The sequence below is a fragment of the Psammomys obesus genome, unplaced genomic scaffold, assembly GCF_907164565.1.
Source record: "Psammomys obesus unplaced genomic scaffold, mPsaObe1.curated_primary_1811, whole genome shotgun sequence".
Lineage (NCBI taxonomy): Eukaryota > Metazoa > Chordata > Mammalia > Rodentia > Muridae > Psammomys > Psammomys obesus.
This window is the reverse complement of record NW_026585686.1, coordinates 15,128,265-15,153,989: the sequence shown is the minus strand read 5'-3', so window position 1 is coordinate 15,153,989 and position 25,725 is coordinate 15,128,265. Positions and strand designations below refer to the sequence as shown.

The 25,725-nt window shown below is 36.3% G+C and overlaps 1 protein-coding gene across 6 annotated transcripts in view; it reads left to right on the top strand.

The window, feature by feature from the left end:
* Kdm4c (lysine demethylase 4C) overlaps positions 1-25,725 on the top strand; it is a 275,732-nt gene that overhangs the window by 75,564 nt on the left and 174,443 nt on the right. For 5 of the 6 annotated variants that reach the window (XM_055630066.1, XM_055630109.1, XM_055630088.1 and 2 more), the window contains exon 8: positions 9,084-9,221. The exons of the other annotated variant lie outside the window; for it this stretch is intronic. In XM_055630066.1, the coding sequence (XP_055486041.1) occupies positions 9,084-9,221 (138 nt within the window). The remainder of the gene's footprint in view (positions 1-9,083; positions 9,222-25,725) is intronic. 6 annotated transcript variants of the gene reach the window in all.

Sequence of the window (25,725 nt, the reverse complement as noted above, 5' to 3'; positions counted from 1 at the left end):
AGTTCTTTTATGATATCCTGGTAGAATTTGTTCTCTGTGCATCTGAGAACATTTTTTTTTTTTTTTGTTATGTTGGAAAATTTTCAATTCTTGGATTTATATTATTGATTGTTATAGGTGTGTTTAAATTATTATCTTTATCTTAGTTTAACTTTGGATTATCACGTTTTTTAAAATTCACACCTTTTAGAGTTTTCAGTTTAGTAAAATTTTTTTAAAGTATGCCCTTCTGAGTCTGAATTTCCTCAGTGTCTTCTTGCTCATTTCTTATTTCATTAATTTGGAGCCTCTCTTTTGCTTAATTACCTATAGTTTTGTCAATCTTGTACTCTTCATTTCACTTATTTATTGAATTTTTCTCTCTTTCATTAATTTCATACCCAATCTTCATTATCTGTTCTAATATACTGGTTTTATTTTTGCTTGTTTTTGTTGTTTCAGTGCCTTCAGATACATCCTTACATTACTAATTTGAGAGCTCCTGAGTTTTTCGTTGTAGGCACTTAATACTATAAACTTTTTCTTTTAGGACTACCTGGTGTACTTAGGAAAAGTTCTGTGGACTCCTGAGAATAATGGGTTTTATTGAATTTTCTAAAATATCCCTTAGATTCTTTTGATTTACAATGTCAGTTAAATCCAGTGTTTTTTTGTTTATTCTTTGTCAATATAATTTCTTGCTGAGGATGGAATATTGACATCAGCCACAATCACTGTGCTGTGTGAATACATGTTTTAGATCTGGTAGTATGTCTTTTGTGGAGTTGGGTGTACCTGTGCTTGGTGCATATGTATTTACCATAGTACTATCCTTGGATTTATATGACCTTCCTTCTCACTTTTGATTAATTTTGGATTGAAGTCTGTTTTGTCAGATATTAAAATAGCTAACTAAGCCTGTGTTTTTCTTAGTTTAATTTGCTTGGAGTACCTTTTTTCATCTTTTACCTTCTGATGGTGGATTTTATTTTATTTTATTTTTTTAAGAAGAAGCCATAAGATTTATTCTGTTTTCTAATCTAGTCTGCTTATATATGTCTTTTTGGGGGAGAGTGAGTCCATTAATATTAAGAGTTATTAATTCCTGCCACTTTGTTGAATAGATCCATTTTGTATTAAGAGTTGCAGTTTTTATTCCTAGTCTTCTTTGGAGAGTATGCTGTTGACTTTTGGAACACGTACTGTCTAGCACATTCCTTGCTGCTCCTTTGTGCTGTCTTCTGGTACAGGATTCAAGACTGTTGCTCAGCTTTGAGTAAGTTGTGTGAAAGCGATAGTTAGGTACAAGAGATCTTGGAAAGTTCTCTCTCTGTGTCGTCAGGAGTACTATGGGATTGGTAGGGATAGGGCTGTCTTGGAGCACTGGGAAGTAAGAACATGAAGTGGGCAGCTTATAGTGGGAAGCAGCAGTCAGTGTATTTTGCAAGGTAGGGATGAGAGAACCTGAAGGGTCTTTGGTTTAACAGCATTTGGAGAAAAGATTCTGGAAAAGCTGATATGATGTGGCAGGCTGATGCCTGCCTATTGTCTTTGAGAAGGTAGATTGCATAGGATGTGGACCTACAGGTTGGAAACTAGCTGAGCCTAACTTATGGGTTGTGGAGGAAGGTCCCAGAGGAGCTGAGGGTCCTGTTGCATTGGGAATACCAAGGCCTCTTAAAAATCTTGTGTTCTCCTGAAGGAGCTTATAGGGATATGGGATAGGAAGGAGCTGGCTCAGGGAAGTGGAATTCCGGAAGAACATTTGAAGTGAGAAGGAGTGGACCTAACATTGTTTGTGGGAAGTCTCAGAGAGCTGGGTGGGCCTAGTTGAGGCATGGAGAAGGGGAAGTTCCATGAAGTATCTTGGGGAGGGACTCCATAAGTTGCGAAGGAGGAAATCTAGCTCGTTTGGGATAAGAAGGGCCTATAGTCCAGCATAACAAAATCTCCAATATTATCTTATCATTGGCAGAGTTTTGTTCAAAGTAGGATTTTTCATTCAGTTTTAGTAGGTCAGCTGTTCTCTTATAGTGTCCATGTTGTAGCTATGTATAGACATACTCTCCCTGTGATGAATATGTTACTCACATACTTAAATCTATAGAGAAAATAGAACAGAACTTTGGCTCTAAGATGTGAATTATTTGGGGCTGTCCCAGGTACAGGGAGAAGCTGATTAATATACCGTATCACTGATACCTACAAAGGGCAGACACTTTGTCCTGATAGAGATTACTGCCATAGTGAGACTTGGACAGACCTGCTGACATAATCTGCAAGGCTTTTGTGGTTGTGGAATACATGACCATTGACTGCTTCTTTTAATTAGTTGGCAGTAGCATCATAAGGTATTCCATTTCAATTGGAATACAAAAGACAACTTAAAGCCTAATGTCTGCTTCCCAGAAGGAATAAACTAATGTCCTCTCCAGTTTAAGAAATCCCTCTCCTAAGGTGTGCTATCATATGCTCATCATCTCAGCATACAATACACAGATGTGGAACATTGCGAGTTTGAGGTTAGTTGAGACACATTGTGAGATGCTATATAAAAAAAAAAGAAAAAAAAAGTAAGGTCTGGTAGTTATATTAAATGGGAGTGTGCTTGTCAATCATTCATTAAGGTAAAAAAATCACTTGCAGGTTAGAATTGGATTAGGTATTGGTAGTATAGTCTTAGGACCAGAAGGCATATATATAATCAGTAATGTAGATTAGGCTATTTTCATCATGATTGAGTAGTTTAGGATCTTGATTGAAACTTGTGGTGGTTTGATTAGGTGTGTGTTGACCTTTTTGTTTGTTTGTTTTTTAAAAACAAGCTTACTTTATTTAGGGTTATTAAACATTTCTACCTCCCTTCCAACACCCCCAATACCGGGTAGGAGGGAAAGAAGGTTAGTAGGGACAGAGACTGGAGTTCTCTCAGCTACTTCCCACTGGGTAGGGTCATAGGATTCTTTTGGGGTCAATACCAATATCAGTCATCCAGAAATCCAAAAGTCCAGGTAACCAGCAAATACAGCAGCAGGACAAACCAGCAGCAAGCACTCTTCCTCCAACCAGCTATGCCTTCTTCCTTTCCGCTGTCATATTTATACCCTCAAAGTCCTGAGAATTCAGCTACTTCCACCTGGCAAAGACTGCGTTCTGCAGGGAACACTTAACAAGTGAAGACAGACTAAAACACCCAACTTGGAATTTTTACAAAAACGTGTTTACATATCATAAACCAAAATGTCCACAATAGGTGTGGCCCCCATAGGCTCATGTGCTTGAATGCTTGGCCCATAAGGAGTGGCACTTTTAGGAGGTGTGGCCTTATTGGAGTTGGAATTGCCTTGGAGGAAGTATATCATTGTGGGGAGGGTGTGGAGGTCTCCTATGCTCAAGTAATGAGTGGCACAGTCTCTATCTACTGCCTTCAGATCAAGATGGAAACCTTTCAGTTCCTTCTCTAGCACTTTGTCTGCCTGCACACTGCCATGTTTCCCACCTTGATGATAATGGACAAAAATCTCTGAAACTGTAAGCCAGCCCCAATTAAGTGTTTTCCATTACAATAGTTGCTGTGGTCATAGTGTCTCTTAACAGCAATGACACCCTAATTGAGACCAAACCTTTCTAGCCTTTGGGGGGAGTGAGGTAGATGTTGCATGACTTCTTTCCTGTGCTGGCTGCAGCTTCTATGCTATTATTCAGTAGTTTACTGGGTATGTTTTTTTTTTTTTTTTTTTTTTTGTGGCTTTGATAGAAAATAGCAGGTGCTGCAGTTCTAAAACAGTGAGACACCAGCAACTTAATTATTGACAATAGCAGTTCATTTGGAATTATGTCCACTTCTGTTTTCCACCTGGATGCAGGTCACATGATGACACAATGTTTCTCAAGTAGCTCATTCTCTGATGTCACAGGAACCAGTGACAGTCAGGGGTTGTAGAATTACATCTAATGGGTTTGCTCCTGGTTTCTAGTACCTTATTCTTTAGAGTTTTAGCTTCTTCACCTCCAAAATAGAGATAATACTAATGATTACTTAATAGTTATTTAAGTATTAGAAAGGATAATCTATATCTATGGGATGTATAATCCATATACATTCCATTGTAACTTTCTTATTTTTTCATAAAATTCCTGTCATTTTTATATATTTTTAATTAGAAGACAATTACATCACCTTTCCTCTTTGGTTTTTTTCTCTAGGATCTGCCAGGTGCCCTCCTTCTACCTTCCTATATCTGTTCCCATTCTTAAATTGAGAACCTCTTTTTCTTTGAATATTATCTGCTTTTTCTTAAATATACAACATATCTGGTTGAGTCCATTTTTTGTTGTTTGTATGTATGTGGTTTTAAGGCTGACCATGTTGTAATGATGGATAACCAAGAAGTTAGTCTACTAAAGAGGACTCATCTTTAGAAGAGACTAACACTCTGACTTCTGCCTGTAATCAACAGTTACCTGTAAAATAAAAACTAAACAGAAGAAAAACTCCCAAAATGCTATAAAGCCCCAGTAGGCTTTGAATTCTGCCCATTCCTTGTTCTTTCATGCCTATAATTTGAGGATTTAGAATTTTAATGGTGTACCACATTTTCTGTATGTTCTTATCCTTTCTAAATTTTTTGTCTGTCTGTCTATCTATCTGTTTATCTATCAACCTACCTACATACCTACTTATTGGTCAGTATCCTCTACTTTGTGTCTTACTATTGTAAATTTTCTACTCGAGATATTGAATGTTTGAATTCCATCTTCATTTCAGTTTGTGTTCTTCAGTGTTTCTACCTTTTTATTGAATTAAGTTTTCAATTCCTGAATTATTGTTGTTATTTTATTTGGGTATGTATTTGAATTGGATATAACTCAGTCTTTTTGTTTATCCTTTGGAGTTAAGTGAAGTATTTGTTTTTGTTATGGTGAAATTCCATGTACTTTAAAATAAAATTTATGATTGTTTATGAGTGATATTTTTATTTTTTATAATTTATTTATGAATTACAGTTTATTCACTTTGTATCCCAGCTATAGCCCTGTCTGTCTTCCCCTTCCAATCCCACCCTTCACCCTCCATCACTTCCTTCCATGCCCCTCTCCAAGTCCACTGATAGGGGAGATCCTCTTCCTCTTCCCTCTAAATCTAGCCTATCAGATCTCATCAGGACTGGTTACATTGTCTTCCTCTGTATCCTGGTAAGGCTGCTCACCCATCAGGGGGAAGTGATCAAAGAGCCAGCCACTGAGTTCATGTCAGATACAGTCCCTGTTCCCATTACTAGGGAACCCACTTGGAGACTGAGCTGCCATGGACTACATCTGTGCAGGAGTTCTAAGTTATATCAATGCATGGTCTTTGGTTGGGATATCAGTCCTCCTAAATATCCCTGGGCCCAGGTTTTTTGGTTTTGTTGTTCTCCTTGCGGAGCTCCTGTCCCCTCCAGGTCTTTCTATCTCCCCCTTCTTTCGTAAGATTCCCTGCACTCTGCCCAAAGTTTGGCTATGAGTCTCAGCATCTTCGTTGAAACCTTGCTGGGTAGAGTCTCTCAAAGGCTCTCAGTGGTAGGCTCCTGTCCTGTTCCTTCTTTTCTCCCTCTTCCGGTGTCCGTCCTGTTTGCCCTTCTGAGTGAGGATTCATCATCTTACCCAGGGTCCTCCTTCTTGTTTAGCTTCTTTAGGTGTACAGATTTTAGTATGTTTATCCTATATTATATGTCTAATATCTACTTATAAGTGAGTATACACCATGTGTGTCTTTCTGCTTCTGGGATACCTCACTCAGCATAATCTTTCCTAGTTCCCACCATTTTCCTGCAAATTTCATGATTTCCTTGTTTTTAATTGCTGAGTAGTATTCCATTGTGTAAATGTACCACAATTTCTGCACCCATTCCTCAATTGAGGGACATCTGGGTTGTTTCTAGGTTCTGGCTATTACGAAAAAAGCTGCTGAGATCATTAGTGAGCAAATGTCCTTGTATACTTGAGCATATCTTGGGTATATGTGTAGGAGTGGTATAGCTGGATCTTGAGGTAGCACTATTGCCCATTGTCTGAGAAAGTGCCAGATTGATTTCCAAAGTGGTTGTACAAATTTACATTCCCACCAGCAATTCCCTCTAGCATGTGTTGTCACTTGAGGTTTTGATCTTAGCCATTCTGATGGGTGTGAGGTGAAAGCTCAGGGTCGTTTTGATTTGCATTTCCTTGATGGCTGTTGAACTTTCTTTAAGTGTTGCTCTGCCATTTGATATTTCTCTACTGAGAATTCTCTGTTTAGCTTTGTACCCCATTTTGTAATTGGAACACTTGATTTGTTGCTGTTTAACTTCTTGAATTCTTATATATTCTGGATATTAGTTCTCTGTCAAATACAGAGTTGGTGAAGATCCTTTCCCATTGTGTAGGCTGTCGTTTTGTTCTGATGACAGAGTCCTTTACCTTACAGAAGCTTTTCAGTTTCATGAGGTCCCGTTTATTGATTGTTGAATTTAGAGCCTGTGTGTGAAGCCACAGTAACCTTGATACTAAACCACACAAAGATCCAACAAAAATGAGAACTTTAGACCTATCTCTCTTATGAACATTGATGCAATAATACTTGTAAACCAAATCTAAGAACACAGAAAAGATACCATCCACCATGACCAAGGTAGGCTTCATCCCAGGCATGCAGGGGTGGTTCAATACATGGATATCCATCAGTGTAATCCACCATATAAACAAAGTGAAGGAGAAAAGCCACATGATCATCTCCTCAGTTGCCGAAAAAGCATTTGACAAAATCCAATGCCCATTTGTGTTTAATGTCTTGGAGAGATTAGGGATACAAGGCACATACCTAAACATAGTAAAGACAATGTACAGCAAGCTTATAGCCAACATCAAACTAAATGGAGAGGAACTTAAATGAATCCCACTGAAATCAGGGACAAGGCAAGGCTGCTCACTCTCTCTGTATCTCTTCAACATAGTACTTGAATTCCTAGCTAGAGCAGTAAGACAACTAAAGTAGATCAAGGGGAAACAAATCAGAAAGGAAGAAGTCGTAGTATTAGTAGTATTAGTAATTTTAGATGATATGATAGTATACATAAGCGGCCCCAAAAATTCAACCAGAGAACTCCTTCAGCTGAGAAACACCTTGAGCAAAGTGGCTAGATTAACACAAAAATTAAAACAAAAAAATCAGTAGCCCTCCTGTATATGAAAGACAAAAAGGCTGAGAAAGAAATTAGGGAAACAACACTCTGCACAATAGCCACTAATAACATAAAGTACCTTGCTGTGACTCTAGCCAAGCAAGTGAAAGACCTGTTTAAAAAAAAAAAAAAAAAAAAAAAAAAACTAAGAAATTGAAGTAGGTATCAGTAAATGGAAAGATCTCCCATGCTCATGGATTGGTAGGCTTAACATAATGAAAATGGCTATCTTGCCAAAAGCAATCTAGAGATTCAATGTAATTCCCATCAAAATACCAACACAATTCTTTAGAGACCTGGAAAGAAAAATTCTCATTTTCATATGGAATAACAAAAAACCCAGAATTGCTACAACCATCCTGTACAACACTAGATCATCTGGAGGTATCTCCATCCCTGATCTCAAGTTGTACTACAGAGTGATAGTAATAAAAACTGCATGGTACTTGCATGGAAACAGAATGGTGGATCAATGGAACCAAATAGAAGAGCCAGAAATAAACCCACATACCTATGGATACTTGATTTTTGACAAAGAATCTAAAACCATACTATGGAAAACAGACAGCATCTTTAACAAATTGTGCTGGTCTAACTGGATGTCTACATGTAGAAAAATGCAAATAAATCCATATGTATCACCCTGCACAAAACTGAAGTCCAAGTGGATCAAAGACTTCAACATAGAACCAGACACACTTAACCTGTTAGAGGAAAATATGTGGAAAAGCGTTCAACTCATTGGCATAAGATATAACTTTCTGAACAGAAGAACACCAACAGCACAGGCTCTAAGATGATTGATCTTTTAAATTCTCTGCTCTGGTGTTTCTGTAGGTCTTAGGAGCTTGTTAAGAGACTGCTGTTTTGGCCATTCATTTTTATTTTTTTTTTTTTTTCCTTTCTGGGATTTGATCTGGGCATATGAACTTCCTTTTTTTATTTTGTTGTTTATTTGATGTGGTAATCTGGCTTTCCTTAAATTAGGCTAGTAAAGTAGTTGCAGAAAATTTTATAATTACCAATAATAAGCCCAGTTTGATTACAATATATACTCCTATAAGTTATACAGTAGGACTGCTAGATATCAACCACACATCTCTACACATTCATTCATTTTCCAATATTTAGAACTGAAGTGTTAAGAGAATTATTTCTTCTTCTTCAGTAACTTCATACACATTAGTTGGGCTTCATTTCAAATGCTTTTATGGGAATCTTATGTAAGTGAGAACTGTATGGTGAAATTTTCTGTATTTTTCTTTAAGATTTTGGTAGATTCCTACTTCATTTTCTTATTTGTTGTAAAAAAAAAAAACCACATTGATGAATAGTTGTTATCTTTTGTAGGATTGACAGTCTTAGTCCTGACTATTTATTATTCTTTGGATTTCATTTTACATTGTTTATTTATTCTTTTGCCACCTTTAGAAGATCACTGTAGATATTTTATGTGTTCCCTAGTAGTAATTTCTAAAATTCATAAATATATGTACATCGTTGTTAGTAGGCCTACCGTCAGTAATATAGACTATCTGGAAAGAGAAGTTACAATATATTAGGTAGGAAGACATGCAGAACACGGATAGCAAGAGCTACCCTTTTTCTGCATTGTATCTGGAAATGAGGCGTTCACATTCAATTCCAGTGATGGCTCACAACACGTATTCTTCATTTGCTTTTTGAGTCCCAGAGATAGAACTCAAGTTGTCAGGAACTTTTAACCACTGAGCCACTGAGTTTAACAGGAATTCAACACCCAGAATTCCTGTTATTTTAAAATAGTTGAGATATTATGACATTTTTTTTCCTAATTTTTAAAAAAGGAAAGTGGAATTGTATACTGATCATTAAATGATTTGGAAAGCCTTATTGAACATTATTTCTTCTCAAACCCTACAGATCACCCAGGAGGCTGGAGAGTTTATGATCACTTTTCCTTATGGATATCATGCTGGTTTTAATCATGGTTTCAACTGTGCTGAGTCTACAAATTTTGCTACTGTCAGATGGATTGACTATGGAAAGGTTGCTAAATTGGTATGTTTCATCTGAAAATCAAAGCTTATATAGTGTGTCTTCTAGTTGAACATATGCAGCATTGGTTTTATCATTCACACTGTGTGCCTGTCACTACAGTAATTTTTTTCAGGTTTGCTAAGGTAAATACTTCTCGTAAATGAGTGTCTACTGTAATTTACTGAAGTTTTCCATTTTGAGATTATTATAAGACAGTTTACTTTGACTGGATATTTGCTGTAGATCCTTGTCTGCTTTCTCAAATCTACTACTTGGGTTTCCTGCAGCATTTTTTCTTGGCTGTGTGTTAAATAGAGTTGGATTTTTCATTAAAGTTCAGTTAGTGGTTTAGAAAACAACAGTTTATAGACGGAGGAAGTGGTGGAGAAAGTGTGGTAAATAGAAATTATCAAATCTTACCATAGAATTAAATTTTTCATTAATAATAGTGTAAAACATACTTTAAAATATGTCTTAACATAGGTATGAGGTTATGTTTGTAGCTCTTTTCCACAGTATTTGTTTATTTTTTGTTTAAATCATGCCATAAACATGAATTTTTAAAGTGATATTATGTTTTGAATCTTTACATTTGAAAGAATACTGTGTATTTTCTTCTGCAATGAACAGTTTATATTGAATTCAATTGCATTCATCTTGTGGCATTAAAACAGGGACATCTTCAAAACAATTGATAGTGTTTCTTTCCTATGGCTTTTGGGAGAACCAGACTGTCAGAGGACTAGATCTTATTAAATCTATATTTTGCAGTATATGAAGTTTACACAGAGTCAGTGAAAATAAAGGTAAATAAAGCTTATAGGCCTCAACTTTACTATTTCATGTGAATGCTGTTTATTTCTACCCTGAGAACAATTGTGTGTAGGATCATTTTGTGAATTTAGGAAAAAGCTCACTCAAATCAGTTTACATATGTAGTTAGAAGATTGCAGTTCATTACAATATATACAAAAATTTAGCCTTTGACAACTCAGCAAGTATTTGAATGGATTCTTCTTAAAAAGTTTGTTTTGATGCATATATATATATATATATGTATATGCATATATGTATGTATATATACATATATAATACATTATGTTATAGTTATTTAGCCTTTAGTATCTCCTTGTATCCCCTTTCTATTCCCATGGAATCTGGTCTTCTTTCCAACAATTTCCCTTCCTAGTCTTACATTTCTATATTGTTTTCTGCTTTAGTTTGTGAGCTGCATAGTTGTTTAGAGATGTGTGAGAATGGTTGGGGGTTCTTTAATCAAGCACAGGCAAGTTTCCAGTGGCTACACCACTGTAGAAAATGATTAATGAGTATTAATCATTTGGTGTTTACAAAGGCACAAAACTGTACTACTTCTGTTAGGCAGCATCATATTCTGTCTAATGAGAAATAGGACATTTGGCCTGCATGCCTTGGCTTGTAACCTCAGTGTTTACATTGAATGCTTTCATTTTTATTTTTTGTTTAAATCAGGCCATACACATGAATTTTTAAAGTGATATTATGATTTGAATCTTTACATTTGAAAAAATAAGTAAGCTATTGTAAATACTCAAATCACCAGAAAAATGACTTAGTGCTTGTTTATTACAAGTTTCAAAACTAGTTTGTGCTATTGATCAAAATAAGATATTTCTTCTTTGTTGATAGCCATAGTAATGAGATCAGCAACCAGTGAGGAACTGCAGATGTTGTTTTACCTTAGTATCTCAGCTGGATGAGTTGTTATGAAGGAGGTGGGTCTAAGGCCCACCCTTCCTACTCTTGCTAGATATGATATATATATTCAGGAAAGTAATTTTCTACAAGATTAGAAAGACCTCTTTTATTTAAAAATTTGATCTAAGGGGAGAAAACATGTATGTGAACATTAACTCATATCACTTCTTTATTTAGTTTTGGGTACATTATTTTACTAGGCATCTAATTTTTTAAAAATAATTAACCATAAAGCAACATTTCATTTATTTTCCTTAAAGTATGACTCTTATCTCTGATTCTGGAGTAATAAAGTTACCTTTGAGACCAGTTTGTGACCTCTTTTTGAAAAGTTGTGTTGGAGAGAGAAAATTTAGACTGTCTCCATTCTTGCAGGTGCTGTGATATATGTTATAGGTTTGTAATAGTAACAGATGCCAGCAAGAACTTCACCTTACTGATGCAAATGCATTTTCTATCACTTGTTACTCCGTGGTGTTTCTTTAGCCTTGACTTAAGTGAACATGCTTTCTTGTGGAAAGCAGAATGATGGTAAAATATGTGAAAGGAGGGTCACATCATCTCTCCCTGTTCTTTTAGGTATTATTTCAGTATAGTCATTTTATTTTATTTTATTATTGTTTTTAGCTTTTTTCAAATTTTTATTTATTACACTTTATTCATTTTGTATCCCCCATAAAACCCTCCCTCCTCTCCTCCCAATCCTACCTTCCCTCCTCCTTCTCCATGCATGCCCCTTCCCAAGTCTGCTGATAGGGGAGGTCTTTCTCTCCTTCCTTCTGATCCTAGTCTATCAGATCTCATCAGGAGTGGCTGCATTGTCATCTTCTGTGGCCTGGTAAGGCTGCTCCCCCCTCACGGGGAGGTGATCAATTAGTTCATGTCAGACAGTCCCTGTTCCCATTACTATGGACACTGAACTACCATGGGCTACATCTGTGCAGAGGTTCTAGGTTATCTCCATGCATGGTACTTGGTCAGAGTATGAGTCTCAGGAAAGACCCCTGTGCTCAGTTTTTTGGTTCTGTTGCTCTCCTTGTGGTTCCTGTCCTCTCCAGATCTTACTATTTCCCTAGGCATCTAATTATTGATAACACATATTAAGCTAGCTACTTTAAAATGTTCCACATGTCCTGTGTAGGTATTTTCCTCACCCTCCTCTTCCTATGGGCTAGGTGATGTTGCCTTAAGAGAACATATATATATATTGGTCACTGCTGTATCAAAGTACCATGTAGTTGGTCCTTGAAGATATCATCTGTTCATCCTCTTACAGATTAAAAGGTTAGAGGCTTAGCTTTGATGTTACCAATCAAAAAGCAAATTGTTTGTTGGCTAGGTTTGTTGCTGTTGACTGCCAAAGGAAGTGTTTTTTTTTTTTTTATACCATTTTTTTTTGTTTAGGTTGTGTCTCAATTACTTTTCTATTGCTGTGAAGTGAGATGGGTCTTCTAGTAATATCAAATGCTAATCCATAGTCTTAGCAACATGATTGTCCAAATGTAAACTGGAAAAGTATGACACAAATGGAGATGTAGAGGGGGGAAAAGCCCATGAGGCCTTAATCCTATACAGAGAAATATAGGCAACTAAGGAAAGTTGGCATTGGGACAGGCGTTCTTTCCTAGGGAAGAACATACCAATTGGTCAGGGCTATTAGGACTAATCAGGACTCTCTTAGACTATTTTTAGATTAAAATAGGAAGACAAAACTCTTCAGAATAAATCAGGACACCAAGAGTTAGACTTTTCTCTTTCATGTGGCATTACCACAGGGATAAATACATTTTCTTTGTCTTTAGCAAGCCTACCAGAAGAGCTTTGAATAACTGCATATGCAAAGCTTCAATGTTAGTAGAATGTACTGTTTACTTATTGCAGAAATCTACATTGTGTAGTCTAGAATAATAATGCCGTTATACCCTTGATAAAGATTTGAAAATATGTAACAGGCAGGGTAGCAATTGAAGCCAAACATCTCTGCATATTTGAAATAACTACAGTGAATTTTGTAGCATTCCTTTTTGGGAAAATGGAGACCAAGGGTACTTTTGTGTAGCTGTAGTGGTCCTCACAGGCCTGCATCCTGACTGGGCTATATCTAAGAGCTAGCTTTCAGGTTTTCATTTCATTTCTTCAGTGTGGTAGGTTAAAATGTAGTTTTTTAGAGGCTGCATTTGATGTTTTTGTTTGTTGTTACTATTTTGTCCTTTTATTTGTTTCAATTATAAATCGAATTTTTTAAATAAAGCTTTGATTTAGATTTGAGCTTGAAGACATTTGTGTAAGTATTTTGTTTTGGTAGTATGGCAACTGTAAGCATAGTGATCATCTTAAAGAGAAGCAGTTCTTTTACAGTACTGATTGTTTTCAAGGACAATCATGTCTTGCCTACATCCTCAAAAACTGAGTGCTTTTTACAGTGTGCAGAGTAAGACTTGCCATGACTCATTAATGATGCTGATGCCTTAGGAGATGGCACAATAGTTGGTGATTCTTCATTTTGAGTGGATTTTATTTGAACTTTGTAAATGTCATACACATATATGTACATATGTGTGTATGTGTGTGCGCGCATATATATATATGTAATATATATTGAAATGTTGAAAATTGGACTATAGAACTGAAAAAATTGCCTGACTGGAATCAGAATCATTAGCTTACTAATTTAAAGTTATTCTGATATTTGAAACCTCAGGCATTTGAATAAATTTGAAAAGAGATGGTATAATAATTTGAAATTAATTTTTTTTAAAATCTGCAATTGATTCCAAGTAGGAAATTGTCTAGGATATAAGTGCCAGAGTATGGATTCATTCTATTTCATATTTCATTTTTTTTCTTTAAAACTATTTATTTATTTCGATTTAATCATTTTGTATCCCAGCTATAGCCACCTCCATCTTTTTCCCTACCCACTCTCCCTCTTCTCTCTCTATGCCCCTACCTCTATGCCCACTGATAGAGGAACACCTACTCCCCTTCTATCTGACCGTAGCCTGTCAAGTCTCATCAGGGCTGGCTGCATCGTCTTCCTCTGTGGCCTTGCAAGGCTGCAAGGTGATCAAAGAGCTGGTCACTGAGTTCATGTCAGAGACAGTCCCTGCCCCCCTTACTAGGAAGCCACTTGGAAATTAAGTAGGGGTTCTAGGTCCTCTCCATGCATGGTCCTTGGTTGGAGTATTGGTCTCTGTTGGTCTCCTTGTGGAGCTCCTGTTTCCTCCAGGTCTTTCTATCTTCCTCTTCTTCCATAAGGTTTCCTGCACTCTGCCCAAAGTTTGGCTGAGTCTCAGTATCACCTATACCCTGATGAGTAGAGTCTTTCAGAGGGCCCTGTCCTGTTCCTTGTCATCTCCTACTTCCCATATCTATACTATTTGACCTTCTGAGTGAGGTTTTACCCTCTACCTTAGGGTCCTCTTTGTTGTTTAGCTACTTTAGGACTAGAGATTTTAGTATATTTATCCTATATTATATGGCTAATATCCACTTATAAGTGAGTATATACCATATATGTCATTCTGTTTATGGGTTACTTCAGGAACTAACAATTATTGGTCACTAATGTCTTTTAACACCAATGGTCTCAGATCTACAATAAAAAGACACCAATAGATTGGTTGCTGAGACAGGATCCAACATTCTGCTGCATTCAAGAAACACATCTCTACAACAAAGATAAACACTACCTCATAGTAAAGGGCTGGAAAAAGGCTTTCTAAGCAAATGTACCTAAAAAGCAAGCTCTAGTAGCCATCCTAATATTGAATAAAATAGACTTTCAACCAAAACCAATCAAAAGAGATGAAGAGGGCCATTTCATTCTCATCAAAGGAAAAATCCACCAAGAGGACATCACAATCCTAAACATGTATGCACCAAACACAGTGGCTCCTGCATTTGTCAAAGAAACATTAATAAAGCTTAAATCACACATTGATCCCAACACCTAAATAGTGGGAGACTTCAACATCCCACTCTAACCAAGGGATAGATCATTGAAAAAGAAGCTAAACAGAAATAATGACACTCACAGAGATCTTAAATGAAATGGACCCAATAGATGTCTACAGAACCTTTCACCCAAACACAAAAGACTATACCCTCTCAGGAACTCATGGAACCTTCTCCAAAATTGACCATATAATCAGGCACAATATTTTTTTAAATGAAAAAAAAAATAGTCAATTAAGCATTCTTCTAGCAAAATCTTCAGTCTTAGGCAGTCTTTGTTCAGAGACTCTGGTATCATTTTTTAAAGTGAATTTCTAGGTTTTATTTTGATTTGCTCTATTTTGTAACTAGGACAGTTCAAATCTCCTTAGGCATCTTGTTGGTTTTCTGCCCCTGGGAGGTTACCATACTGATACTGAACTTAATATGGCCACCTGATTGGCATTATTCCCTACAACCCAGATTTCTAGATTCAAGCTATTGCCCTGACTCAGACCCCTCAATAACTGGATTTTACAGGTGTTTGCCATTTCACTTTTTCTTGTGTTAGAATGCATTAGTCTAATAATATTTATCTGCTCTGTATCTTCCTTCTGTAAAGGAAGGAAAGTTCAGACTGCCTTCTATTTGCACATTGACCAGTTTTCTCCTTCCCCTTCCTCTCCTTTGTATTTGGGCTCAAATGTCATCTAGCATGATGTTGGGCATGCTAGATGAGAGGTCTGCTTTTACGCTACATCACCAGCCTCCATATCTGTATTTCTTAAAATATTGCATATTTTGTGTTGTGCAGTTTTAGCTTGTGAAGTTCATATTCAGTAACTAAGTAACTGACACAGTTATTTACAACAATAAATGGAAAATGCAACTCAGAGTTTAAATACAGTGTGAGCATGTAAACTAAGACAGACTACATGAGGTATTCACAAGTTACCACTATACTTGCTTTGTTTCCCCACCCACGTTCCTCACTTTTCTATTTGAGAAGTCAAAACAACACCACCTCTTTAAAGGTAGTGTCACATCTAGTTACATTTAGACTTTGCCGTAAACAAATGGGGCATAAATATCTAGTTAGTCCTTTTACTGAAGCCTTTCAAACCTATTAAGAAGCTTTCTGAATTATGGGAAAATGAGAGCTGGGACAGGAGTGCGTGCACTGCCATTTCTCACCTTTTAGTCCCCACCCCCTGCAAGACATTGTTTTATTTTATTGTCTATATCTGTATAAGCTGTTTTCATTCAGTGTTCCACATCTGATTAAAGCTTTGAACAGATTGCAGGAGATCTGTAAATAGATTATAGCCAATTCACAAAAGGTAACAGTTCAATTTAATGATGTAAATATTTGGTAGACAGCAAATGAAGTTTTCATTTAATAAATAAAATACAGGAAAATAAATGATAGTATAAACATTTCTTATATAAGCTAGAATCATTTCTTCAGTATAACAAAATAAGACCAATAATATCCTTCAAGATTGTGTCAGATTAGGAAAAGAGCTAGAAGGAGAACCTACCACTTTCAAATGACTAGATAGACTAATATTCATAGACATTGTGTGATTCACACTACTATGGAATCATTGTTTAGAAAACAAAAATATTGAGATATTTTAATATTTAATTACCATAGTCTTTGATGTAATTTACAAAATCTAATAAGGAATTTTGAATATAAATGAGTGATAAATATTTAATACATGTCATAACAAAAGCCAAAATGCAATTCAGGATTTAAAAAAAAAAAACAAAAAACATTTCTTCTAAACATAGACACAAAGCAGAATTTTATTTTAATTCTTTAAAAAATACTGCTTTTGTGTTCCCTAGTAAGGGGAGAAGGGGCAGTTTCTGACATGAACTCAGTTGCCTACTCTTTGATCACTTTTCCCTGCCAGGGTGGTCTTACTAGGCCACAGAGGAGGAGAATCCAGGTAGTCCTGATAGGACCTGATAGGTTAGGTTCAGACAGTAGGGGAGGAGGACTTCCCCTATCAGTAGACTGATAGCCAGGGATGAGGAAGGGAGGGTGGGACCGGGAGGAGTTGAGGGAGGGGCTACAGCCAGAATACAAAGTGAATACATTGTAAAATATAATAAAATTTTAAAAAAGAATGTAAGAAATTATAGTAATATAAAAAATTAAAAATAGTGCTTTTGAGGATGTATGTATATATGATTTATGCATGCATATGTGTGTTTGTGTATGTACATGTATATATCTGCATATATATGTATGTTTGCTTGTTTGTATATGTTTAAAATATTAATTTTCAGTTTATGTTTTTAGAAACTAGTATAAAATATTGTACATTAAATATGTATTAGATTAAAATCTTCATGGAATAAAAACTGCACAAAACTGCAAACAGCCCCGGCATTACAATAGAGAATAGAGAGAATGGCCCATTCAAAGCAAGGACATTCTGTCTAGTTCCCCAGCTGTGTTGTTTTCCCCCTTTTAGTAGCTTATGGAGATACTTTCAGTCTCCCATACCTGGGTCATTGCATTCACCTCTTGTAAGTGTCTCACTCTGTTTTTATTGTAATTTGCTGCTCACAATTCTAATATCCTTCAGTCTTAATACATTATTCTGACATTGTAACTTAATTCTTTGAGAACTAGAATGAAAATTGATCACTTATATATACAATTCCAGTGATAAAGAAAGGATTCAACTATAGAAGATCTCGGCTGAATATGTATGGGTAAGAGTTGATTAATAATGGTTTTCTTGTCTAAGCTTTAAGATATTAGTGTTGAGAATTCTAACATACCAATTATTTTTCTTTAGAATTTCAAATAGATCTAATATGAAGGAAATGAAAGGCCATGTGTCTGTACAGGAACTTATTCTCATTCTCTGAATTGGGTTTGTCTCCCTTACCTGAGAATATATTTAGGGAAGACTTGGAAACCTGTCTTCTTTGAAATGGACTTCTACTGCTTTATATTTTTTTAAGTATTCATTTCTTTATTTAGGGCCAGGGTCTCTTATAGTCTAGGCTGTCCTTGAACTACCTAGGTAGTTGAGAATATCTTTGAGCTGTGATACTTAGGCTTGAGTTTTCTATGTAGCCTTTATCCCTTAAGTGTTGGGATTGTAGATATAAGCCACCATTCCTGATACCAGGACAGAGCAAGGAAATTATTTCATCCAAGACCAGCTTAGTGAATCTGTGATTATCTGCAGGAACATCACCAGCATCCCAGCATTGGGGACAAAACCTATGAAGACTTAGAGCTTCTTGTGTAACTTGCTAGCAACTGGAGTAGTAGGAGCATTTCCTTTCCCCAAAAATTGATTACTGCTTTTGTAACCTTGGGGGTGAGCATTGAGATAGTTTTCTTAGCATTTATAAGCTTGCTTACCTCTTGTGTCTTAACAGCTTCCCACTTTATTTCAGGAAGGGATACTTCAGAGAAATGAGTACAATTACCTCCCAGTTAGAGTGTTTCTTTTTGTGAATTGTGAATGCTAATTTCTAGCTTGTTTGTGTGTGTGTTTCTGACTGCAGATACTATTATTGGTATGCTCATATATTTATTTTCTGTTAATGTAGACTTCCACCTAGGGGCTGTTTTTCTTTTGGCATTTTAACCGAGGTATTTTGTATGAGGAAGCAAAGTTGATAACACATAGAAGTTTGGGGGACTAGTATTCTAAAGTAGTATTCTAAGTAGTAGTTCAACTTTCAGGATGTTGGGTTTGTTTGTTTTGTTTATTTTTTTTCCCGTTTGTACATGAATCCTGCAAAATATGTTAGAAATTTTTCAGTCTGGTTCACTTTGTCAGAAAAAAATTAATGATAGTTTTAGAGATGTCAAATCACAAATAAATTATTTTCAAAAATTTCACAAAACATTGCCTACTTTAATGAGGATCTTTTGCTCTGCTACTAATGGGTACTCCTTTTCAGTCTTAGGAGTATGGCTGAATGTCTTTCTGTATCAGAACCAGTAAAAACCAGACTTGCTCGATGAGTCTGGAAATAAAGTCTAATGGTGTAAATATACACTCAATGGTATGAAGATTTATAATGCATTAAAGCAGACAGATACAATTAACAATCAAAACTCCATTCCTTGTCGGATTGACCCTCCCTAACGAGTAACTTTCAAGCTTAATATTCTATCTCTTACCGCTCAAGTTTCATTTTCATCTCATTATATAAAATGTGTTTAATCGATTTCTAAAAATCCTTTAGTCTCTATTCTTTTAAAAAATCTACAGCTGTAAATTTAGTTACCAGGCCACAGAGGATGACAATGCAGCCACTCCTGATGAGATCTGATAGACTGGGATCAGAAGGAAGGAGAGGAGGACCTCCCCTATCAGTGGACTTGGGGAGGGGCATGTGTGAAGAAGGGAGAGGGAAGGTGGGATTAGGAGGGGAGGAGGGAGAGGTTTATGGGGGGGGTACAAAGTGAATAAAGTGTAATGAATAAAAGTTAAAAAAATCTAGTCTTAAGTCTCTTTTGCTGTTCAAGGTATTCTCTTAATAGTACATATAAGATCAAAAATTATTAGATATTTCCATTATACCATGGCACAGAATAAACATTATTCCAAAGGAGGGGCATGAGTAGGCAACAAGGAAAGATCAGATCAAAGAAAGATAGAACCTGACAGAACAAAACACAAAGTTTATAGCTCCATTATGTGATGAAATCTGAGTTGTATTAGTTTTGAGCAGCCTTGTCTCACAGGTTTGGCTATCAGCTCACATATCCTTTTCATTGGGCTGTCCCTGCTCTATGACTAGCTTTTCAACATTTCATGGTCTTCTTGGCATTACTAATATCTTGGAGATGCTATTGCAACAGAAATTGTATTTTCTTATTCTCAGGCAGGCCCTCCTTGCTGGGAGACAATCTAATCCAGCTACATACTGCTATTCCTCAGTGGCTTTTCCTTGCCATAAGGCTTCCTGATTCCCCCACTCTTGGTGTTTTTCAGGCCTGTATGATCAAAACCACAAGATTACTGATGCCAGGGTCTTCTGCCACCTTGGACTGAAGTCTTCCTTGGTACACAATTGCATCAGGCCTTTGGGTAATGATGTTGCAAAACAGTGTTCCAGGAGATTGTTTTGGAGCAGGAGCTTTTTCATTCTCATTTTCAGTTTAGGTTCCCACTCTCTTTTCAAGTGAATTTCCATTTTCACAGTATGAAAGCTTTGATGAGTTGGGTCTTATCCTTAGGAAACCTTCCTGTTATTTCATTTCACAGTGCAGAGATTCTCATTAATTGTTCTCATCTCTTTTAATGATTTTTGTTGTTTCCCAACTTTCTTTTAACTTTTTTCTTTTTTCTTTTTGTTTTTTGAGACAGGGCTTCTCTGTGTAGCCTTTGCCATTCTGGAACTTGCTTTGTAGACCAGGCTGACCTCCAGCTCAGGCATCTGCTTGCCTTTGTTGGGATGAAAAGTTTGTTCTACCATGCCTGGCTTCCTTTTTAAATTTTTAAAGATGTATTTTATGATTTCATGTGTGTGTGCACACATGTGCATGTTGGTACTGAGCATTCAGGTATCCATGAGGCCAGAGTAAGATGTCAGAGCCCCTGAAACTGCTATTAAGGGCAATGTGATCTGTCTGAAATGAATAGTAAGGCTTGAACTAGGATGCTTCAGAGGGTAGAATGTGGTCTTAAGCAGTGGACCTTTTCTTTAGTCCTCTTTCAAGTTTCTTGTCTAGAATGTTAAACTCATTCATTTCCTAGAAAACAAGAACATTTTTCAAATCTTTCTGTTCCAGCTGTTATTTTTTTCTCTCACCCTCTCAGTATAGACCTGTATCAGTGTCGATAGCATGACAACTTCATTCAAGTTCCTTAGGACATGTACCAAACAATCCAAAATCTTTCCTATTATAGGCAAGTTTCTGATAAATTCATGTGTCCCCTCTGAAATCTCATGAGCCTTGCTGCCATTGTCTGAATTTGTGTTGGTATTCTAGCTATCCAAATTCTCTCTCTCTCTCTCTCTCTCTCTCTCTCTCTCTCTCAGCAGAGTTTCAGAGATATGGGTTTCTTCAATTTAGGATTGAATACTCTACAGTTACTTGCTCTCAACACTTTAACCAATTATGAGTCTTTGCTTTAAACATGCCCATTACAAATAAAAGCTTTCGTTAGAGCAGCATTAGTCTTAGTTCTTCTTAAAATTAGTAATTTGTTTAGTCTGCATTTCATCAGATGGTTTCCTGTTTGAGAAGAATTATCAGAGAATTTTTCATGTCAGCTGTTATATAATATGAGTGGTTGGTGTGCACTAAAATGTTAATGATACTGTTGCTAAAGAGATTAAGATTTTTTTTCCTATTGACTCGTTCAAAAATTCAGTGTGATGTACAGAATTAAAAATATACTAACCTAGAACTTACTCAAAACTTTATTTTTGTTTCTCTCATGCAAGAGCAACTTTACATTGTGTTGCTTTTATTTCATTTTATACACACAGACCTTTTGTTAATTTATTTCATATTTAGAAATATTCTTGTCTCCTCTTAATTTTTCAAGCTAGTGTGTTTCCATGTTTACATTTGATGTAGAAAAAGACTGAGGAAAATAGAGGATGATACTATCATCCCAGATTCAGCTGAAAGGTTGCCCATATCAGTAATTAATGTAACATTCCTGGTAGTGGGGGCTTTACGTGATAGCACATGATGTCTAGTTGGGGCATTGTTCTCCCATTATATGGTATTTCTATTTGGATATGTATATATTTTAGGAAGCTAATCATCCCTTAGTTTAATAACCCAGACTCATAAAGATAAACATTGCTTATTTTTCCACATATGTGGATGTTAGCATTTAAGGTTCAGATATGTGTGTTACATTTATAAAATATACATAGGTTAGTTAGTTAGTTAGTAAGGGACCATGGTGGAAGAAGGAAATCTATCAAGGAAGAGGAGCCAGAATATATTATAAAGAGATAATGGGGGGTGAAACTGGAAGGATTAAATCAGTTTGGAGGTGGGAGCAAAAGGGTAACAGGAAATTGAAGAGGGATAACTGATACTGAAGGTCTTTTGAAAGGGTATATGGAGGCTAAAGTCTGTTGTGTTTGTGTATATGTGTGTTTTCTTCTTATATAACACTGAATATTCTGTCAGTGTTGGTGATCCTTCTGCCTCTGCCTCCCAAATACGGGGATCACAGGTGTGTACTTCTATGGCCAGATCTGGATTTCTGTTTTTGCGTTTGTACAGTGCTGCTTTTTGTTACTGTGGGTCTGTGGTTTGATTCAGAAATCAGGTATTGTAATACCTTAATGTTCTATTTTCTACTCAAGATTGCTTTGATGATGAGTCTTTTGTGTTTCTACGAATATTTTAGCATTGATTTTCTGTTGCGGTAGATCCATTTTGGTAATAGTGTCATTTAGTTTTGCTTTGTTTTTATGGTGACAACTTGGTTTAGTTTTTAGAAGACTGAAACAGAGACTGTTTCCTCCATTTTACTATGATTAATATGTGCTCTAGTCCTCAAAGGACAACTTACATAAAGCAGCTTTGTTAGGAACTTAGCATTTAGAAATTAATATGCGGTTCTCTTTTCTGTTTAAATATTATAGTCTAAAAGCCCATTTTCCTATATGATACACAGTTCAGAAAACATTTTTGTTCTTCGTGTTGATCTAATTTAACTAAGTACACGTGATTAGCTGATAACCTTCAAGAATAATATTGGTGGGAGCAGCCAGGATTGCATTATGAAGTATAGACTCTAAGCCAGCTTTTAATTTTTTTCAACTGAAATTTGTTTCAATTGGATTTCATAAGGACAGATATTAATAGACTTTGATTTGTTTTATTGTGTGAGTCATTTGTTACATTTATAATCACTCTGAAAGACAATTCCTTGAATTTAAAAACTAAGTTCACAAACACCATATGCATAACTGGAAAATAACAATATGTTATTCCATTGGGTTGTTGTTTTGGTTAAGGATGACCTTGAACTTCTGATCCTCCATACTCCTCAAAATCTGGGATTCTAGGCAGGTAGCACTGCATCTAGATTATGTGTTACTGGTGAATGACCTGAGATTCTCCTACATGTTAGGCAGATAATTAGTGGCCAGAAAGTTACTGACATGAAATTTTGAAATACTGTTTAAATTTTAGGCATTATCCTTTCTGTATTATTATATGTTTGTGGTTGAAAGTACATGTCAAGGGCTGGAGAGATGGCTCAGAGGTTAAGAACACTTCTGCTGGCTGCTCTTCTAGAGGTCCTGAGTGCAATTCCCAGTAAACACATCGTGGCTCATAACCATCTATAATGAAATCTGGTGCCCTCTTCTGGCATGCAGGCAGAATACCGCATACATAATAAGATCGATAGATCGATAGATCGATAGATCGATAGATCGATAGATCGATAGATAGATAGATAGATAGATAGATAGATAGATAGATAGAAAAAGCAGAAAAAAGAAATTAGATGAGGAAAAACTCACTATTTGTTGGAAATTTATTTTTACTATTGAGAGTCAAGTGGATACTGTCATATACATTTTGGTCATGTAACAAAGTTTTCTGTTGAACCTGGGCAATCTTCCCTACACAGGTGAGAAAGAAGTTCTTTATATATGTTAGATCCTAAGAGCTTGAAATTGTTCTCTTCCTAAGTCTTGTTTGACACCTTTGCCACAAAAATTTTTATTCTGGGCATTTCCTTTTATAGTGCCTTCTACTGAGCCCACAGTATTCCAGTTGTTCAGGGTAGAGAGCCAAGGAGAAGAGTTGATTTGAACTCCTTTCACCCTAAGGCTGGCTCAGGCTTTACATATTACATTTCAGTCTCACAAAGTCCCAGAATTGCTGTTTCTTTTTTATTTTTTAAACCTACCATTCTCTTTGATTCTCAAGTTCAGTAGTTAGACAAGGCAGCCCGATTATTATCAGTTCCTTAAACCTGCTTAATTAAGGCAAAAACACTTCTGTATTCTTGTGGTTACACTAGTTTAAGTGTATAATTTGCATAAGGTACATTCTGTTGCTGTTTTTAATGAATACTTACATCATATTTATAGCAGCATTTTAGAAGAAAAAAACACATACTCTGAGATCAGCTCCTAGAAGCACAGAGTGGCTGAGTAAGTTGCTCAAGGTTACATTCCTCATCATTGTTGAAGATAGATTTTGCTTTTCAGTTACCCTGTTGTGTTTTTAGTTGTTCAGTGAGCTGATCATCTTGACGTCTTTTTTTTTTCTCCTATTCCAATACATAATAATGTTAAGCGTTAAATCGAACTTTGAAGGAATAATCTTTTATATATTATATTTTTAAAGGTCACTAAACCTGAGCAGGATTTTTATTGATTTATCACTTCATTAATAAATTTGAAAGTATGAAAAATCATTTTGCACACTCTGTATAAAGATTATTAGGGCTATCCTAACAGCCTGCTGATATTCTGTTGACTCAGCTCTCTCCACTGATGGGTGTATCACAAGGGTTTCTGTTTTTTCTTGTTATTGTGTTGCTGTCATTCTAGATTGACATTGTTTTTCTTGGTGTCCTTTTTTCAGAATCTTTAATAGCCTGGTGTAGTTCATGGTCACTAAATCAGCAAACGCTCAGTAGCCACATCTGTGTTCTGGCTTCTGATGAGGTAGCTAGTTTGATTTTATATACCTAATCTTTTATAAAAGTTTATACAGCTATGGTATTTGCCCAGTATCTGAATACATTCCTATTTTATTGTAGCTTGCATGCTGTGGTTGCATGCAGAGGTTTCAGGTTCATTCAAAGTATAGAAGCCAAATGTACACAAAGTAGGTTTCTGAGAACCATTGGAACAAAAGTAAGTACCACCAATTAAAGGCTATCTTTGTCTCCTTTCACATTTTTCTCCTCAGAAATGTGGTTCTGCATAGAATTATCTTGATCATTATCCTCTTCAGAGCTAAGCTAACTGAAGGAGAGTGTGTCACCGTTGCTATTTCCATTGTCTTTATGCTGCAAGGAAATTAGAAAGCTTCTGCTATGAGGTCAAGCTTTTATTTCTTTTACTTGAGAGACTGAATCATACATCAAAATATCTGTATTTTTTCTTTTTTCTTTTTTTCTTTTTTTTAGTAACTTATCAACAGAAATTTATTCTGTGACAGTGGAGAGGACTAGAAGTCTAAAATTAAGGTATCAGCAAGGCAGTGTTCCCTCTGAAGCTCTAGGAAGGAACCCTTCCTCCCGTCTTGTTTCTGGTGGTCCACACAGTCCACTGTCTCTTTGGCTTGTGGAAGCAGTCTCGCTTTAGCCTTTGCCTGTGTCTCACATGGGCTTGTCCCCTGTGCTGCTTCTGTGACTGAATGCTCATTTTCTTTCCTTTTTTTTCTTATTAATTTTTTAAAATTTGTTTTCATTGTTATTATTATTACAATTTATTCACTTTGTATCCCAGCTGTAGCCCCCTCCCTTATGTCCTCCTGGTCCCACCCTCCCTTTATGTTCCCCCCAATGTCCCTCCCCTAGTTTACTGATAGGGCACATCCTTCTCCCCTACTATCTGATCCTTGCCTATCAGTTCTCTTTAGGACTGTCTGGAACCTCTTTTTTTGTGGCTTAATAAGGCCACTTTGCCAGGGGGAGGTGATCAAAGAGCAGGCAATGGGGATTCTGCCAGTAACTGCCCCTGCTTCCCTTCTAGGGAACCCCCCTAGAGACTGAGCTGCCAATGGGCTACATCTGAGTAGGGTGTCAAGGTCTTCTCCATGGGTAGTCCTTGGTTGATTCATATCTGTACATTTTCTTTCCTTTCCTTTCCTTTCCTTTCCTTTCCTTTCCTTTCCTTTCCTTTCCTTTCCTTT